At 37.2% G+C, this 20,108-nt stretch overlaps 1 protein-coding gene across 1 annotated transcript; it reads right to left on the reverse strand.

Annotated features, from left to right (window-relative positions):
• Positions 1-1,110: 1,110 nt before the first annotated feature.
• Positions 1,111-19,549, reverse strand: LOC145787159 (neuroligin-4, X-linked-like). The gene is made up of 13 exons (XM_082598888.1): positions 19,210-19,549; positions 18,105-18,299; positions 12,339-12,500; positions 11,053-11,238; positions 9,840-10,005; positions 9,518-9,650; positions 8,138-8,382; positions 7,502-7,641; positions 7,097-7,271; positions 5,612-5,807; positions 4,882-4,976; positions 2,285-2,459; positions 1,111-2,163 (listed from the first exon to the last, which is right to left on the reverse strand). The coding sequence occupies exons 1-13, from the start codon at positions 19,547-19,549 to the stop codon at positions 1,111-1,113; spliced, it is 3,261 nt and encodes a 1,086-aa protein (XP_082455014.1).
• Between the last annotated feature and the right edge of the window lie 559 nt (positions 19,550-20,108).

A 20,108-nucleotide genomic window follows, 5' to 3' on the forward strand; every position in this document is an offset into this window, starting at 1 on the left:
GCTTACTTTTTTTCAAACGATTTGTGAGTAAATAGTTCATAAAAATATTGTGTTAGCCTAAACTGCTAAAGTCTACGAGGCCTCTGTGTTTGGCCGACGTATTAAGTCTAGAAAGTATAAGGTATAGGTTTATTGGAGTTTGACCTGCTAAGATCGCTCTCGAAACTGCTGATCGTTCTTCTCTGATTCTCAACGTTTTTTTTTTTTTTTTTTATGACAGGAACAATCATCTTCATGCTTTTTAAATAGTTTGCAAAGAAACTTTGTTGGTGTGATAATGCACACAAAGTACAATGGAGAGTTTTCAACTTGAGCTATAGCCTAGCTACGCATTTATAGTAGGCCTGCATCATCTACTTTTCGTTCCCAATAGCATTGTTAAGCTGCGTTCAGACGACAACTTCGAGTCTTGTGCCTGCAACGCCCTAGTTTCTGTAGACGCAAAATGGATAGACATCGCGTTGTGAATGGCTCTGCAATCATTTAAACTGGTTTCATGTGGGCCGCACACGAACAAAATCCGAGCCTTTTCAGTAGCTTCTCGTTGTTGGTTCGAGACGAAAACGTCACACGCCCATGGATTTCATCAGAGGTTTTTAACTTTTTTGCACATTTTACTCAAATATAACACGATTTACTAGCAAATTCTCTCTTTAGGCATGTAGCCTACACTCACATAAAGTATCAAAAACAAAAAAGTAGCCTATTCCTCAGCAGTGGCCTACGGTGACAATTTTTTGGATGTCGTTTTATTCAGCAGGCTTTAAACACACACTAGGTTTATTGAAACTTTCTAAAAAAAAGTGTCCGCACACAAAAATGGTCGCCATACGCCACTATTCCTCAGTTAGTAGGCTATATGTGTCGCCATTGTCAGTTGTTGGAACTGATTGCTGAATCAGACGACAGTCAATGTTTTATATTGATGATTGACATCATTATAAATAAGCAACTTGTTGTTGTTTGGTTTTTTTAAAGGAAGCAAAACTAAGAACATGTTTCTGCGTTAGACTAATAAGAACAACAAATAAAGCTTGCAAAAATATCAAAATGTTTTACACAGATAGTCACACTGTGTTCTTTGCTTTTGGAAAACAACAATTAATTTATTTACAGCTTAGTTGTGACAGAACTCAAAGTGCCAGTTGGCACATACTGTCGGCCATTCCTTGCTGCAGTGAATGTGTTGCTGGTTGGTGAAACTAAACTTTGAGGTCTTGGAAACTTGGTCTCCTTTATACAAGGTCTTGGGACACTGAATGGTCCACGGAAAGACAGCACGTCTCCATCGTGATTAGGTGGTAAATTATGTACAGAACTGTGGTAACGGGTCTGAGAAATTGTTTGATATTGTTGTATGTCATCTCTACTGTTGTTTTGTCTCAAATCAGCATTTGCTGTATTATCGTTGCGATGCAGAGAATAAGTACCCCTGGTGCTGTTATCAGGTGCATAAAATTCGTTGTCGGCACGAGAAAATATTCCCAAGGCAGATCTACATCTGGGCCCTCTTCTGTCAATGTTATTAGCAATGGGCCTGCTTGGCGAAAACACACTTGATTTTTTAAATGGCAAAGTGCTAGAATATTTATCAGAAAAAGATTTTTCCGCCTGATCCAAATTTCCACTTCCACTAGCTCCGCTATCGTCTCCAAACTCACTCCGAGACCAGTAGTTTATGTCGCTTTCATTGCAATTGGTTCCAATTTTCGGAGAGAGTAATCCAACTTCTCCTATTGAATCTTCTTGCTTCGTGTTTGTAAATGGCCCAATTCCATTTTTTTCTGGACTAAGAAAACCTGCTGCCAATAAATCAAAGTCTTTGGAAGATTTAGAATACGCGTTAGATGATGACGTTGGTTGGTCTCCATTGAATCCTCTATTAGGGGAAGCAAAATCCAAGGTCCGAGAGGACGGATCACTTTGAGGAGACATCGAGTCATTTTTAGTTCTAAAGTCGTCTTTCGGTATAGGTAACGCAGAAGGATGATCTTGCCCCACATTTGGTCCATTAATAACACCTTCTGGTGTGACATGATTAAGTTCCGGTTGTTGATTTGACGTCATACCCAAGTCAACTTCTTCAGATGGTATTTTCTGGTTTTCCTTTTTCGTGTTTGCCTTCTTAGACTTCCGAAACAATTTAAGCTCCGATTGAAGTTTCTGCATATAAAGTATGTGGTATCAGGTAGCATGGTAGTTGTCTCTTATCTGCCTACGTTCTTAGAGTAGAAAAGTTCATTTCACGAAAAAAGCCATAGTTTGTCAAAAAGAAGCCTCTCACCTTAATCTTGTACTTGTCCTTTTCGTTTTGATAAGACACAACCGCAAAGGCTATAATATTGACGAGCAACAGCACAAAGCCAACAGCCAATGTTATGATGAGCTGGAGGCCAACTGTGTTCGTTTCATTTGCTTCTGTCGATTTGTTAGCTCCTTGCCATTTTTTGGACAGGTTACTGAAAAGGTAATACACACATTACAAAAATGATATTTCGTGAAAATGAAACTAATTACCGAAGAAAAACCGTTTCATTTATCCATTTCAGGTAGGACTGAGCTGGATAGCACCTTTTGAGTTACCGTACTTTAAAGTTTGTGAATTTGGTTATAAATTAATGTTGTGACCTACTCTTTTGCTCCACGGATTTGCGATGGATTGGCGTAGCAAATAAGGCGCTCACTTTTCAATCAGCCGATCAATCTGGTTCGAATCCCGCCTTAAGCTGGTGGTTGAAAAACACCGCTCACGCCTACCCAGTGTGTAATACTAATAATTTGGAAAGGAATAGTTGCTGAAGGTGCATAAAAGAACGGAGCTAATTCTGAGCCTATTCTGGTTCGTACCAGTGCTAAAACGAGAATTTTTTCGTCCTCCGATCCTTGGAATGAAGTATGAAAAACACCTTTACCTGCGCGTTTACTGCATATAAGGACTTTTTATTTACCATAGAGGCAAAGGCAAATTACACCGTGAATGAGCAACTTAATTGAAGGCTGATCATCACCGTGTTTATGTTGGCTACACAGCCGAGAAATGAGGGTACTCAAGCACCGCTCAAAAGAGCGCCGGTTTGAAGCCGCTTAAAAGTACGCGGCTGTGTCCAGCAAGAAAAACCTAATCATCAAGATAAACGTTCTCGTCTCCTACATTCGATATTTTAATCATTGAATTTAGGCTGAATTTTGTCTTGGTGTTGTCAGATTTTCGAAACCCAGCATGTTATTGGAGCTAATTGTTCCACGATCTCGGACAGATGGTACATCTGTCATTAAAGGTTAGACTAGAACAGTGGTTCCCAACCTTTTTTATCCGGTGGACCCTTTTAGTCAATATTTAAATCTAAATTCCCCCCTATAAATTTAGTTTGTTAAAAACTCGTTTACGTTAATATAATTAATATTTTAATCTAAGTCTTGTAAGATAAACTAAACTTTCACTAGGAATAGCCTAACTTAATTAATGAAGAACGTTGCTGAAAAGTATTTTATTCAAAAAAAAAAGAAAAATGAGATGCAAAGACCAGCTGAAAGTCTCCCTCAACAATGCAATCATTGATCTGGATTCATGGGAACAACTTGCTAGTGACAGATCACTCTGCAGAAAAAGAATTAGGAAAAGCACGAAAATTTTCGAAGAAACAGGATACAAAAAGCCCATGAAAAACGAAACACTAGAAAAGAAAAGCTAAAACTACCAAGTCCCCCACCATCAATACAATGTGATTTTTCCTACGTCCTTCTCATCATAGACTGGGCCTCCAAAGCCACATATGACATCACCATCCAAAGCCAAATTCGATCGGACACGAGCTGGAGCTAACGACATTCAAAATACAAGAGTCAAGACATTTAACAGTCTGTGTGAAGCTGTGATTTTTTTGTTTCGACCACTCATGAATGTGGTGGAAGAGTATTGGAAAGAGCATAACGAATAACATTCTCCACGTCTAATCTGTTTCTGTGTTTTATTTTCATCTGCAAGAGTTGGAAAACCATATTTACATAGATAAGTGAAAGCAAACGGTAGGATACTTCGAATAGCTTTCTCTGCCACTTTGGGATAGGAATTACACGTTAATGGCCAAATCAATCAATCACTTTTTTACAACCTTCCTTGAGCCAGCATGGAAGCAGTAGGCTACAGTTTGTAAATTCACTGTAATATCAATATGTCAATGGCGCATGGATACAGATAACCCATGTTGATGCGCAATCTGCTTCAAACGGAGATGGCGATTGAATATATATACCGTATATTGGTTTTTTCCGTTACATTTCCAGATTCAGTTTATTCAATGGACCAAACATATCAACCAAATAAGCAAAGAATCTAATCCATCTGTCATCATTCAGCAATGAAACAAATTTCAATTTTATTTAAAGATCAAAAAATAATTTAAGCTCGTCTCTGAGCTCAAACACTCGCTTGGTTACGTTTCCTCTTGAAAGCCATTGAGTATTTGCATGAAAAAGAAGTAGGCCTACTGGCCTACGTGATTGTATGCATCCATGTCAGTGCACAGTTGCTTAAATAATAATTGGAAGTTAAGGGCTCCTTCTTAACGCTTTGAAGCTCTGGTCTCGGCCAACTTACTGGGCTTAAAAAGCTTTACAATCCTAAAACCAAATTCCCCCCTGAAAATTGCAAAGTTCCCCCCAGTGGGGAATTCCACCCGGTTGGGAACCAATGGACTAGAACTTCAGATATTTAAACTTTTAATAATTAATCATCAGCTCACCCTTCACAATTTGCCGTAATTATTATTATATATAGTAATAGCTGAGCGTAAATGCATGTAAATAGGTAAGCATGTAAGTAAATGTATAATGGATTTATATGTGAGTAATTACGTAATAAAAACCAGGAGTAATGCGTACGGGTTGAGTGTACGTTTTGGAGTTGTTGAAGCATAGTAGTCAGTCGGCACAGGTGTTGCTGGCTCAATTGGAGAAGATTTTTCTTTAACTAAGCCCTAGAAAGATATAAATAAGTTGACAATAGGCTACTTTTATTTATAAGCAGCTTTAGAATTTTGATTAATACAGTACAACAGCACAGATTTATCTTTCGCACCACAATAAAACTGTAATTTAGTGTGATGTATAATAATACTGTATAAGACAACCGTGTAAAGCAATAAAACTCCAAAAATGTTCTACAAGAAATAGGTAGCCTACGGCAGCTACACAGGAGTGTATATTGCTAATTTAGTAAAGAAATATGACGGTTGATTTTAGAGAACTGTTGCAGAGCGACAATAAATAAACCTCTATTATAAATCTTGTGCAACACAACGAAAGATGGTAAAAACGCTTGAGTGGCACTCGAAAGGGCATCGGTTCGACACCGTATCAGCACGAGGTTGTATTTTGGCAAGACGCTTAATGACATGTCAAAAAATGGGAATAGCAGACTCGATGACCATATGCTCTTTGCTTTCAGCTATCTATTGTGCTGTCGCTGTGATTCGCAGACTATACTGCATGTTGTCGTAATGGACGCAATATAGAAATTATTAATTTTATAATAGTTTATATTAATGTTGATTTGATATTGGTCTATGATTGCAATTAGACTACATGGATACTTGGTCGAATTTTAACTTACGTAGGCTAGTCTTGGCAAAAATGTGTTCCAAAATGCAACTTTTTCTGCACGATAGTGATTCCCAATTTTAGGGATTGGTGCAATTTCTAAATATGGACGGGTGTCCAAATCATATCGCGGCCAAAATATCTTGTTAAATGAGTTTGGTGTTTTCCCAACATAACTGGAATCCTGTTGCATTCCTTCCATTGGATCCCTGAAAAATTGACAATTGTAGGCTACATTCTTTTTATAGAAACTGGTACCGGTATTTATTTTGCTTCATTTAAACAACATCCGGATTCTAATATCCACGAACACAGCAATTCATCAAACAAAGTTAAGGCTGCATAAGACCAGTAAAAAAGAAATGGTGCAGAGATAGAACTATTAAAGGCCAGGCGGCAAACAATGTGAGTGACACAAAGACGATTTATCGCATCATCAACAAAATAAGCAAAAACATATACAGTAGGCTATAGCAAAGCTGGGTCTTGCCATAAAAGGGTAGGCACTTTAACAAGCAGATTTCTAATAAACCACGAACCAATCAGAAGCTACGCTGTTCATGACGTCATCAAGGTTGCGTTTAGGAAGAATAAAGGAAAAACGCAAATCCTAGCTAAATTAAATCATCGCTTTGCCATCGGTTGACTTGGCGCATTAGGTTAGGGTGGTAGTCATTACACTGACGTGGGTTTGATTCCCACCTCTGCTATAGCTCTTTTTTCTTCTGTAATTACCAAACAAAGTTCAAAGTAATAATTAATTCTCTGGCTGAATGCTGGAATGGTCACAATTGGACAGACAACGCAGCATCTCATTGGTTTGTAGTTGGATTGGATATCTGCATGTTAAAGTGCCTTCCCCATGAAAGACGCCCAACAGAGATATTTCCTACAAGGAAAAGATTACTACGACAAGGAACGATTACAAACTATGGTTTATATTAGCGGAGTTGAATATATTTCAACACTTAATCTGGCTGTTAAAGCAGGTGGTCAATGCACGGAACCCTTTCAATAAATCCAAAGGTTGCTTGATATATCTGCTCTTTTAAATGCGTTTTTCGGAAAGTAAACATGAACACTAAGAAAATCGGAAGAGGCTATACGATCAATGCTTTTGAGAGGTAACTATGGAAATTAGTTCTAAAAGTCAGTTGGACTGAAAGATGCACAAATGAATGAGTGAGAAACAAGGTCGGAGTTCAGGAAAATGAAGTCATGTTGATTGGTATCAAAGAGAGGAAGTTTCATAAATATGGCCTTTAGAAATGAAGGAGAAATAAATTGGTTTTGGCTACCACCGAAGAAAAGGTTCCTGACAAAAAACACCTGGAAGACGACCAGAATGGAACGACAAAGTTCTCGATTGGAGAGATGCTCGACCTAGCAAGGAAAGCAGATCTGGAGAGAAATGCCTGCGGCCATCGTTGAGGCTATGGCATTCTAAACTGCATGATTCTTTTAACCCGAAAGTTTTCCATCTTTTTACATACCGTACCCATTTTTAACAAAGTTAGTCCAGTACGTCATCACAGCTTCGCTCATCATGGAGTCTGTCTTTGTGTAATTGTAAGGAAACAATCCGTACGGTTTTGTTAACAACGGAGCACCAAAAACAAATGGAATTTCTTCGCCGTGTGCAGAATTAATCCAAGGTCTATCGGTATCAATACCTGAAAAGTCAAGAAACTTAATGTTAAAGATCAATCAATATTACTTGAAAAATAAGGAGCCTCAAATGTAAAATACTAAACTTATGTTCAGCAAACAAAGGTTTCTCTTTCTCTTTTTCAAAAAGTCACTTTTCCCTGCACCTCGGTAGTCTGTTACTGCACAGTCTGCGTGTACTGTTTGTAGACGGGCGTCATATTAAAATAGAAATATTAGGCCTAACATGGCCTACCTGGATGGTGATTGAACATATAGAAATAAGTTGGATGGTGATATGAGACTTGGACGTCAGCTTTCTTTATAGCAGGTTCTACCCATTGTCTGTCTGAATAAAGATCCATCAAGGATTTTTTCAGCCGTGATGGATCATTTCTAGAATGATATAAAGCAATTTTTACGTTAGATTTTCAATTTCTACTGTATTTTAAACTATTGCTTTTTTCCATCGCTACCACTTGAAATATTTATATGATATTAGAAGCTTTACAATTAATTGCAAATGCATTGTTTGTAGAGGCCTGAAATATTTTGCGCGTAGCTTTAATTGAAAACGCAGGAATACACTTGTTTTGGCACTCAATGTCTACAAGTAGGCCTAATCTATCTACAATCTGGAAGCGCAATAACTAAAAGTGTTAGGGTATTACTGGCATTGATTGCACGCTAAACTACAAATTGCATCGGGATAAAGCAATTCAAAAATGCACTACCTTCATCGAAATGCTTTCTTCATTAAAGCTGTGCCCTATCGTGCAATGAGTTTATTGTATAGATTTGGGTCTTAGATGAACACACGATGTTAGCCTTGTTGAGTTGTTAATTGCTAGAAAGTAGCCACTTGAAACAAATTTTCTTAGTAGGAACGTACTGATCGGTCCAGTCCGTGTACATAAACTTTACAATCTCTCTGACATAAGAAGTGGATGGGATGCTGTCGCTGTAAAACGTGTCTATGAAAGACGCAATGTCCACATCGAAATTCTTTCTCTTGTACAGAGCTTTCGATGCAAAGTAGGAAAAGTTATCATCGTTAAAACCTTTGCGAGAAGACGCAGCCTTCAAGGAATTGCGAACGTAACCAAATCCGTCTCCTTGCGAAACACCAATAATTACCTGCAATAAAAGAAATTGGCAAAATACGGAAAGCATAATTGGCAAATCGATCATGTGAAAGCAATTTTTCGCTTGCAACATACGTTACTTTTTCGTAATGAATTTGTAACAAACTTTTGGAAAATTCAGCTGAGCTTGACTTATTAGCATAAAGTAGCTTTTTGCTGAATTGAGTTATTTTACAGTGAAATTAAAACTAATACAAAATAACGTAATGACATATAAGCCTTAAGTTGCAAAGTCGATTAACTTATGCCACTTGTCTAACGACTGCCCACGGAAATTTACTGATGCAAATGAAACTGTAACAATCTTTTGGCATTACTGAAAAGAGAAATAATTACAAGCTGTCGAACACACGAAAGGAGCAGCTGTAGGCCTAAAATAGTTACTTCACCTGCCTTCACAAGCCTAACATCTAATGCCTGTCTGTGCACTATATGAGCTGCAAGTCTAACGTTCACGGTTGTGTCTTGTTGGCTATTAAGAAGTGTGAGGAAACATAAGCAGTATGTCTCCTATTATTTAATTTTATTTAGTTACTATTAAGGGACAAAGAAACGATCATTGCTACTTAAACAGATTTATTTTAAAATGTTTTCAAGTGCCAAAAACGCGTAGGCTATATAGGCTACTATGTAGCCTATTTTAAATATTTCTCAACTTTTTGTGTTTAAGTTTCAGTGCTATTCCAGTCAGCTAATCAGTTTTTATTTACATTGCTTTAACCTTTACAGGTGTTAAAGTAACACAAAAAGAGATGGATTTCTGAATGCGACATCACCGCACGGAAGAAATCTTCTACAACCAGTGTAAAGACTAAGCTTAATTATTGTTTTGATCGTATTGTTTTCAAAACATCAATATTTAAACTTTAAAGTAGCCCAGTTTTATATTACCATATATCGATTATGCCACAAGTCAATATCGATTAATTATTTCATATTAGACTTTTTTTTATTATCTCTTGGAAAAAGAAAACTCTTTTGCAATGAACTGATTCATATTGAGGATTTGCATGTATTTCATTGGCTTCTTTTAACGTTCAAGATTTGGTAAAAAAACAAATGTTCGGATATAAAGAAGATGTTTAAAAAATATTGAAAAGAAATTAAAAAGAAACAGAATAACTCACAGCATAGTCGAGAAATTCCCCTCCCTCCAAAATCTTAGAAGGTTCATCGCTCAAAAACATGCTTCCTCCGTCAACCACGGGACCAAAAGCTAAATCATATTGCTGCGGGGTCACTGGAACTGAAATTATTTCTCTGAAACACAAATGAGTATTGCAAAAGGATAGAAGGGTATATCACGGCAGGCCTCAATAAGAGTGTAGATAAAATTACTTGTTATCAATATGTTAAACAGATTATGGTATCAATCATCGTATTAACTGTTTAGCTTATTGCCAACAATTTGAATGCACACTAAACTATAAAGTGCACAAACTGCAATACCTCCAGGTTTTTGAGCGAAGACATTCTAACATTTTAGCAGATAGATTAGTAGGACATCTTATGGAACTATGTCCAGCCAAAGACCTTGCGTATTGTCTTGGCTCTTTAACAATGCTCCATGGAGCAAGAGCAGACCCACTTTGCAAAATAGCCCTTTGAAAATATCCTGAAAAACAACATTTTCTAACATTAAACATTAGCTTGCAAGATGTAGCTTACGTCATGCCCATAAGTGTGAATATATTAAACAAACAAAACAGGATTACTTAGTCAGGGAAAATATTCTCTTTTTCGTCTCAATGAAACTATAAGCTTTGGTGAGCATTACCGAAGGCGACCAAATGTTAATAGTTTGGTGAAGAGTGGCATTGCAACAACAGTAGCCTACCCAGTGTAGTCATCACTCAACTGACACACTTATTCAGAAACGTTCTAATTTGTAGCAAAAGTGATGAAAAAGAATTATAAGTTTAATTTTCAGTTGCTTTAAAAACAGTGATCAACTATAGATGTGCATTTAATTCAAATTGAGATATCGTTTTGCGCTTTAAGTCATGACAAATAGTTTTCATTAAATCACATTTTAGCATTATAGCAGTAAACTGTCACAACAAAACCAACTTAAAAATGAATTTTATGTACAAAACAACGAATAAACAACAAGTGCTCGTTTTCAAAATGTAAGTTTAAGTTAAATTGCGTGCATCAACAAAACTTGGTATAGGCTGACGTTATCACCAGTAGAGGACGATTATTTTTTGAACGTTATCGAGCGCATACCAAGCAGCGTAATAAACAACATACAGGCTACGTAACACAACCAGTCATCGAACTACCCAACATTCAAATTTGCAAACCTAAAAGGAAAACAAGTTTCGATTAGTCGATAAATTCTTCTTAATTATTATCAAAAACAAAGTTAAAGTTTGTGAAAAACAAAATATGAAGTGTTCGAAGTCTATTTACATTGCTGTCATCAAAATTCACAATTGCACCTTTTTCAGTGAGTATATCATGGATGGGCAGTTATTGCCTTCGCTTTTAGCTAAGGAACAATGCAAACGGCAGTTGTTACAACAGTAGCACAAAACTGCTAAAGTGCAGCACTGTTACATTTAACATTGAATGGTACAATTTCTGAACAAACAAGTCTGAACACCGTACATACAATCAGTGATTGATGTACCTCCTGTGATGTTTCCTTGACGATTACCTTCCGTATGTACTGAGAGCATTAGCAAGCCTATGCTGGCAGCACCTGACCCCGATCCAAACACTGTTACCCGCTGCTTGTCTCCACCAAAATATTGGATGTTTTCAGAGACCCACAGCAGCAGCATACGCTGGTCCCACAGACCGTAGTTTCCCCTCGCTGCGTCATTCATAGTGCTCATAAAACCTTGCAAAGAAATTACAAAAAGTGAATTTAGTTTCAATGCGAAGCAAAGTCTGTATGGGTTTTGAGAGGCACCATAAACAATGCAATCAAACGTAAAAGTGTACAGATGTCTTCTTATGATGTATGCATCCTTATTCAAACGCATATCTTTTTGTGGTGTAACCTACGCAGGCTACTGTTGAATGGTTTTTATTGCAGCTTTACAACCAAATTGAATCAAAAAAAGTTAAAAACCCTAAAAGATATAAATAAAACTTTGAATTCTTTTCCAGGAGAAAGTCGCCAAGATGACGCCAAAATCTATACCTTCATTTCAATCTGCTCGCAAGCAATCGATTGAAAGTGATTTCACAACTGCTCGTTTTATATTCTATTAATATTATTTTTTACATCTCGCCCTGTCCCTGGTCTAGGCTCTTAGCCTATATGCATTTGTTTCGATTGAATAAAAATGTTTTCACATTTGTAGAATTCTGAATCAAAAATGTGATGACACTTTTCCATTTCAAGTTTTGAAGCCCTCTGAAACAAAATATGGCACTGTTGATACGTATAATCAATACTTACTCTGCTTCGGATGCATTTATAGTACATTTGCCTTAAACAAATGATGTATTTAGTGACTTGTTTAGCTATCGCAATTTATCTGATGTATTTAGCCATTTTTTACAATCCGAGTGTCACATTTCACGGTAACAAAACAATTGCCGTAAAAGGTATGACGCAATGACTAATAAATGCAAAATAGCAGTACCTGATTTCAGTTACAATCAATAAATAGATCTGCGTTTCATATTAAAAATGTTTGCACTTAAAAGCATAAATTTCTCATCACTACAAAGGCAGATAAACAAGCAGTACAGAATAAAATATCGCAAACTTGATCCAACGCTTCATCAAATAAGATTTCATTCCTAGCAAAATCTCATCGAAAACAACTTTTAGCCGGCAATTAATCGAAACAAAGTTAATCCAGCAAGCTGTTATGGAATAGCCTACAGGAAAGACTTGACAACAAATATTAAATTGACGTCATAGAGAAAGCGTTGTAGCCTCACACTAAAAAAACATTGAAAAAGTAAAAAAAATACTGAACTCACCAAGAGCTCCGAGTCGGTAATTGAATGTAATCACAATGACTTCCCCGAAACTTGCCAAGACACTTCCATCATAAAAGTTACCAGACCCTTCTGAAAAGGTGTGACCGTGAAAATAAATCAAAACCGGGAGTCGCTTCTTATAGTAATCCGGGTGTTTGGTCTCTGAAGTAAAGTAAAAAGAAATTCAGTTGTAAGTCGTGAAAAGTAGCTGGTTGGCCGAGTGGTGAGAGCTCTGGCACGACGTTCTAAAAGTAGTTGGTTCAACACAGGCGCGGATTTATGGGGGGGGGGCCCAAGGGGCCCGGGCCCCCCCGAAATTTTGTGAGAAATTGTTGCATGGTTTGATATGCTTCTAAACAGCTGATATTAGTCCCACAGCGGACTTACAACCCCCCTTTGGCACGCGTGTGACGTCACGATATTGAGAATGGTGCTTTCAGTCTCCATGTCTCTAAAACAAAGCTTGCCTAATTTTAAGCGAAACTGCATTAAAAGAGCGAGTTTTGCCAATACCAAACCACATTCAAACATCTCAGCCAGGAATTAGCAACAAGAAAACATAGAGACTTAGCTTTATTACCGAAAAAATGCCGAAGAAAACATGATCTTATCCTTTTGCTATGCCACCGGACAGCACTATTTCACAGGAATATTTATACCCATATTTTTGTTGAAAATGCTCTCAGAATGCACCAAATTCAAAGTAATTTTTCAAAATTTTCTGGGGGAGGCACCCCAGACCCCCGCCGCTGGGTGTCGCCTTTGGCGAACACGCCGTCGGGCTTCGCCCGCCGGCCGTCAAACCCCCCAAATTCCTGGCTACGCCACTGGTTGTTCATATCTGTTTTTTCTTTTTCTTACTTTTTAGTTGATTTTCAAATTTTCTGGCCCCTCCAAAAAAAACTCCTAGATCCGCGCCTGGTTCAACACTTGAGCGCGGACTGTGTCCTGACAAGGAAATTCTAACAAAAAAGCTGCAGAAATTTTTATAAATTTCAACGAGTCCCTTAAAATGCTCTAAGTACACTAATAGGAAACTTCTGGATAGGTTGGCTCTAATTTTGAATTTTTTTGTGCAACGTTACATCTTACTGGCAAGATAATGCATCAGTTAGGAAGGCAAAAATTGCAATATAATTAGAAATGTTTCTCGGCAGCCGATTGTAGCAAGAATTGACATTGGTAGACACCATGTTTCGCCAAAAAGGCCGGGCTCGTTAGTATCGCACCACACCACAAGGGTATTCGACCGCCGAGGGAGATTTATATTTGATTGGATGGTCTAAACGGCTAGCGTGGAAGCTACACCGTTATGGTTAGCGAATCGCAACTGCTCGCTGTACTAGTGAGTGCTCAGCCTTGTGCTGATGGCCAGGAAGAAAGCTCCTATCTTCAAAATATAGTTGGAAATTTTAAATTTATTATTGATTAATTATGCATGCAATTACTTCTAAAAATATTGCCAACATTTTATAATGCTTTTATAAAAGCTAAATGGGTTGATTCGATAATTATCGAGTTTTAAGCATTATTATTTTATGATAAATTAACAATTTTACCACAGCTCAAATTTTGCATCAAAAATGAATGGACAGCAATGTCAGTTGAAGTGCCATCTATGCCAGAAAATCAATTCTTTGCTACAATGCTTCAACATCATTAGACGTTAAATCAATGTAAAAAAGACTTATTTGCTGGTTGGGATGCATTTTTGACCGAACTTTGTCGCATAAATTTAAATTACCGAAGAGCTGTGGCTGTAAATAGAAGTTAAGCAAAAAAAAAATGAATAACAGATTATCACAAGAAGTAGTCTCACGAGAAGCAAACGAATGTATTGTAAGAAAGTGTGCTGATTTTGTGAAGAATTAACTCTATCTTCAAACCATGCATTTTACTGTATTTTTCCAAATTCTATGTTTATATGGCTACAAAAACTGTTTCAACACGACAGCTTGCCTGACATGTCAGTCAATGTCTATACTTCTTCTTTCATGAGTAAATACAACAATCGTCATCATAAAGTTGCCACTGAGGTTTTTGAAATGGTGCTTAAAATATTCGCAGTCGTTGTGTTACAGTTTATGTACCGTATCACTAGAGGTAGCCATGGTAAACACTATCTATAGCGGCTATAGCCTCCTCTGTTATTTGTGTTAACGGAAAGATTTTGCTACAATTGATCAAACCACTTTTGGCCGTGTCGTTGCTTGAGCGTTTTCGATCCAAGGCCTTTTGTTCCACCACTTCCCCGTGGTGACCTTTCCCCAGGCTAAGTTGAGTGTAAGCCTATCTACTGTAATATCGTTGGTCCAAGCACTAGCTTGTGTTGTTTGTAACAAAATTTATCTTAATTAATCTTGATTACCTTTTAACGTTAAAGATCGTTTGAATCTGTCTAAAGCACAAATGCATCACAAAAAAAAACTCATAAAGGCGTCATATGTTTGACCTTGAAATTTGATTTGAAATAGTCCTACTCCATGGATGAACTGCCCAAATGGAAAGTAAATATTTATTTGTCTTCTGTAAAATTGTAAAGAGGGTCCCATACTTGATTCAAGTGTCGGGTATGAGAAGATAAAGTTCTCGTTGTAATAAGCCTTCGCACTAAGGAGAGTAGGGTGGCCAGTTCCTTTTTCTCAGCCTCCTTTCCTTCAGCAACTACGCCCGCCCAATTTATTACACCCTGAGTAAGGGTGAGCGGTGTTTTCAACAACCAGCTGAACCCGGGAGTCGAACCAGGTTTGCATAATTGGAAAGCCAACGCCTTATCCGTTACGCCATCCTACTGTAACCCAAAAAAAAAGATAATAAAATACAAAATTTTTTGTCATGTCAGACGGTCGATTTTTCATAGGACTAAGCTCATTTTACAGTTTTTGAGAAGCATTACAAATGTTGAATGAATAAATAACAGTCTAGAATCTAAAGACTCTAGATTAGAACAAGAGTCACTCGACTTTTTGACAGGGCCGGATAACTGCGAGAAAAGATGCTCGAGAGCGTATATTACTATTTTGTTCACCGCGTGAAATATCCAGCTGTATGCAACAATTTATAGATTCGATTATTAATCTCGCAAGACTATTTTCAAAACGTTTTGAAAAAAATGAGGTCATGCATGGGTCATGAAACGGCATACTCAACACATTTTGCCCACTTCGCCTTCATAGCATATAATTAATCAGTTTAAACGTTTGATGATCATTTTTGTATAGTACTATAAAACTTTCTTTGCATAGAGCAGTAGGCGGACGAATCTCCTGGGCCGGATCCTAGGTCCTGAGGGGTGTAGTGCAGTGTCCCTGTTTTAGAATAAACAAATTCTTGTATGGCTGATGTGGATTCTGATATGACGTGCTGACGTGTTCTGATGAAAAAAGCTTTTTGTTCAACCAGCATGGTACAAAAAAACACAGATTACATTAATATCAAATCTATTTTTAGCCAAGTCGCACATTAGTCTGAATATCGACTAACCCCACTGCAGTTAATATACTGTATTTAGAGATAATGACGAAAAAAATCAGAATTTTCGGCCAAGCTTAATCAATCAATGTTGACCATTCTTGTAAATGAAACAAGTAAACACACCAACGCTGTTTCGGTTAAGAATTACAATGCCAAATTACCCAGTTAGCAGTTCAGTCCTTTATTACTTTTATCTGCAAACATCCAATCAATGTTAAAAAGGACTGATCTACTGGTTGGGTAAAATCAAGTGTCTTCATTGTGTACCATGTCCCAGACCTAGAACGTCCATATAGTTTTTTACATATATCCAGGTATTTGACTGCATTTAAAATTGTTTTGGTTGTAACGTGAAGGTGGTCCTTGAAGTTGTTAAGAAAAGTGAGACGCCGTTTTCCACGTGCTCGTTTTTTTTATTCTTCTTCAAAAAGCAGTGTGTTCCAATTTTTCCTTCCTCATGATATGGCTAAAAAAAGCTTTTGAAAGATTTGGTACGAATAGTAAATTTCCTCGCTTCGGAGTAGACTTAAGTGTTACTACTGCCCTGCGAGTTTGTAGGCTACAAGGTTATTTTCAAATGAGAACAAATAGGCCTACCGTATTTACTGGTGCGTTAAAAAAGTGCCTTGAAAATGTTTTTAAATTTATTTTTAATTTGTTTTTATGATATTATCTCCCCAGTGATTTGGTGCTGACAGAGATTTGCTTCGTCTGTACTGTGCAATGTGCATATGAGACAAAAGGAGGGTAGTTCAACATGCTAGATGTGTTTATATTCAAACTCAAGAGCCCCACATTTATCAATCCATTAGACAATCCCTTGGGAATAACCAATTTTACGCCAAGGGGAAGTGATTGTTTCCAAAAAGCTGCGAGCTTTCCCAGAAATAAACTTGCTTGGTTCCGTAATAATTGATTTAAGGGGGCTTATTAATATTGTATGCGTGCTTGCGGAAAAATGGTTCGATTGCAAGAGATGTAATCGATAATTTTCGTCATAACCAGTGCGTATTGTTGTGTTTGATCTTTCAGTAAAATTTTTTACTTTCCATTAAGAAACCTACCAAAATATTATTCTTTAGCAAAACAAATTCACGAAATTTAAAAACAAGAAATTTTAGAAAAATGTTGATTAGCCTACTACGTACAAAGCAAAAATACAATATAACTAAACTACAAAATACTAGTAGGCTAATGAAAACAATTTCATAAAACATTGTTGTAAAAATGAGTTATTTTGAAGTTTTTTTTTTATTTTCTGCATCCACGTTTCTACAGCAATTCATATTAATTTTTAGGTAGAGTATTTTTTAAACACACAGTAATTTGCAAAATGCTTGCTCGGTAGGCAGCCCATACACCAACGTATGTGTGTGCAATAGAGTTAACAGGAGGGTCCAGGGGGTACTTTTGGATCCGGGATGATTTTACTAGACTTTAACTTTTCCAAGAAGCCTGGAAATTTGACAAATTCACCTCGTATTCTTTAGGTATAGATCGTTTTTGTACGAAGTGCCTTGATTTTGGGCCTAAAGATCTCATTGGTGCCCGGCCCAGATTGTCCTCTCAACGGACCTAGGTGTGTGGCACCTACTAAAGTATTTGTTTTGTTTGTTTTTCATATCTTTATCCTGCATTGCGGAAAAGCGGACATGAGCGCTATGCATCGGTTAGGGACGGTATATTACGGGACGCGCAACTCCGTTGTTCCTTCAACATTAGAAGGGTCAATTGCCAATTTGACATTTTTTTTACGCTTTACTGCAGGCTTGCTTTCAACTAAAAACCTTAAATTACTTTAAAACCAACTTAACTCTTCTTATATGACCCATAAAAAGTAAAATATTTTGTAAATTAGAAAAAAACCTAACCCTTCTAGTGTTGTGGATAAGCCAAAAGCGGATGAAGTTTCGCATCCCTATGTTTTACCATCCCTAGCATCGGTATACGCCTTCCGACGTACACCTGACTCACGCTGCAGCCGACTGCAATGTCTGTTTCCTGTTGTCTACTCTACTTATGCCTTAAATTTGGTACTACCCATTACTCGAAATCGATCACTGGGTAAAGGCAATTATCGCAAAGTTTCTTGCCCAGAGAAACACTAGCAAGTGCGGTTGGCTGGAGTCGAACAGGCAGGCTCTCGCTGCGAGCCCAACGCGCTAACCACTCGGCCACTGCTGCTATGCGTAAAGTAGCTACTAAAGTTAAGTGAAACGAAAGAACATATCAAAAGAAGCCGCACGATACCTATCCAGTCAACTTAACTCTATTTGGATAAAAGTTGATTACCTTTCGCGTAAAATGTAGCTGGAACATAAACATTGAGATATAAACAATCTTCATCCATCAAATTTGTTTTACTCCGCATGAAGTTGCTGTTAGGACGGTACCAAACCGGGAGGAGAACACTTGGGAGAGGACCCTCCCTTGCTTGAGGACAAACATTTTTGAAGGTTGTGGCGTTCAAAATGCTGTTTCCGCTATCTAAAACAAGATTGTCAATGCTGATAATTATAAATTATATAAAAGATTTTCGTATAAACTATTTCGTACCATACGACGATAGCCTAAAACTTAGCAACGACACGACATTTAACACAACAAAATAAAGTGAAAATAAACTATAAATTGCAAACCTTTTTGGCGATGCAACATGCTAGCCCTCCACTGATACATGCTTGAATTGAAAAAGAAATGCACAAGAATGAAACTAACAAGGCAGAGGAGATGAGGCACATCACATGACGGTTAATTAAGTAAAAACGCCTTGTAAATAGGAGGTACCTACGGTAAACAACTGCTTGCTGAGGCGAAGATTTCAGGATTTTATGAGCAAAGCCTCGTGGATTTTAATATCAAGTTCGGTGAAACATTTGTGTGTAGTTCTAAAGGATTTTGCAGATGACTCGTTGTTTAAACAAGTTTAGCATTTTCATAGTCTTTAATGGCACTTTTTTGTTTCGATGCTAAGTTTGATTGTGTCATGGCTTAAGAAAATTACCTCGTTACCATAATTAATTTACCATAATTACTCGTTACCATAAATATAATTACGATCTGCGTCACTTTGCGATGTTGACGCTGATCTGGTAGATCTCAAGAGGTTGGTTACTTTAGATTTTAGGCCAAAAAGGCTGGGCACAGCTGTTTTACAGTAATATAAAAAGTAAATGACCTTATAAATTTAATTGCAGCGTACCGTATATAAAATTCACTCGCCTGGATTATAATCTGGAAGAAAGTTTCATGTTTTTTTTTAGTTAGGCTGCTTATCGAGGGCAAACATTTTTCAAGTTAGTAGAAAGCGTGTTTTTGTGAAAAGAGAGAATCTTAGTTTTAACTACAGGTAGGTTACTGCCTTTGAAAAATTAAACTTTAGCTTAAAAACATTTACTTTTCCAAGAATTCATTGGTTCCGGCTTCTTCCATCTCATGTTGTCAATGGGTGGTTTTGCATACGGAATACCCAGGTACTGTATGACTGGACCATATTCTTCATTGTCTACATCTACTGGAGCTTTTTTGCCTATAATGGATCCAAGGAAGGGTATTGTTATTACTGGAGGAAGAAGATTTGATGTGTCTACTTTTAAACGTCCTCTATTTCTCAGTGGATTGGAATCTTGAGAAGAAATATGATCCTGTATATTCTTTGACTGAGCTTCAGTGCTTCGAAGAAGTGAGAGGATACTTACCAAACAGATGGAGGTATAAACAATTTTAAACAATACCATTTTGTCAAACTTTAACCTGTTGAAGACACCAAACCACTGAACTTGACTTCTAAGTATTGATTGATTGTATTTCCTAAGGACTTGCCTTGATATTGTTACAACTGTTCAAGAATTGTAGTCCTAGTTATCTTATCCTTCTTGAGTTCTTGTAAACAATAAGATGTTACTTCCGACACAAAACTAAAAAAAGCGTTCTTATTGTTTTTGTATAGTCTGCTTTTGAAATGCATTCTATCTTTTTAATGTTACCAAATTGCAGCACAATCAAAGAGTTCGTGACCTTGTTCTTTTTTTAATCACGTTCTAGGAATCTAGGCTATGTCGCTGATTAAACGAATGTCAGCCACCCGTTCGTTAGTAATTAATTTTAGTTTACGATAATTTATTGGCGAGTATCTGCTTGCAATCGATTTTTAAACTATTCCGGGTAACAAAACATTCAAGTCATTAAAATGGCTTTCAGAATTTAATCAAGCATGCCGTACCACGGGTGTAGTACGTCACCAGCTTAACCTCAGAAAATTCTTGAAGAAAGTTTTATCCCACTATCATCAGTTTC

The sequence above is a fragment of the Aplidium turbinatum genome, chromosome 18, assembly GCF_918807975.1.
Source record: "Aplidium turbinatum chromosome 18, kaAplTurb1.1, whole genome shotgun sequence".
Taxonomy (NCBI): domain Eukaryota; kingdom Metazoa; phylum Chordata; class Ascidiacea; order Aplousobranchia; family Polyclinidae; genus Aplidium; species Aplidium turbinatum.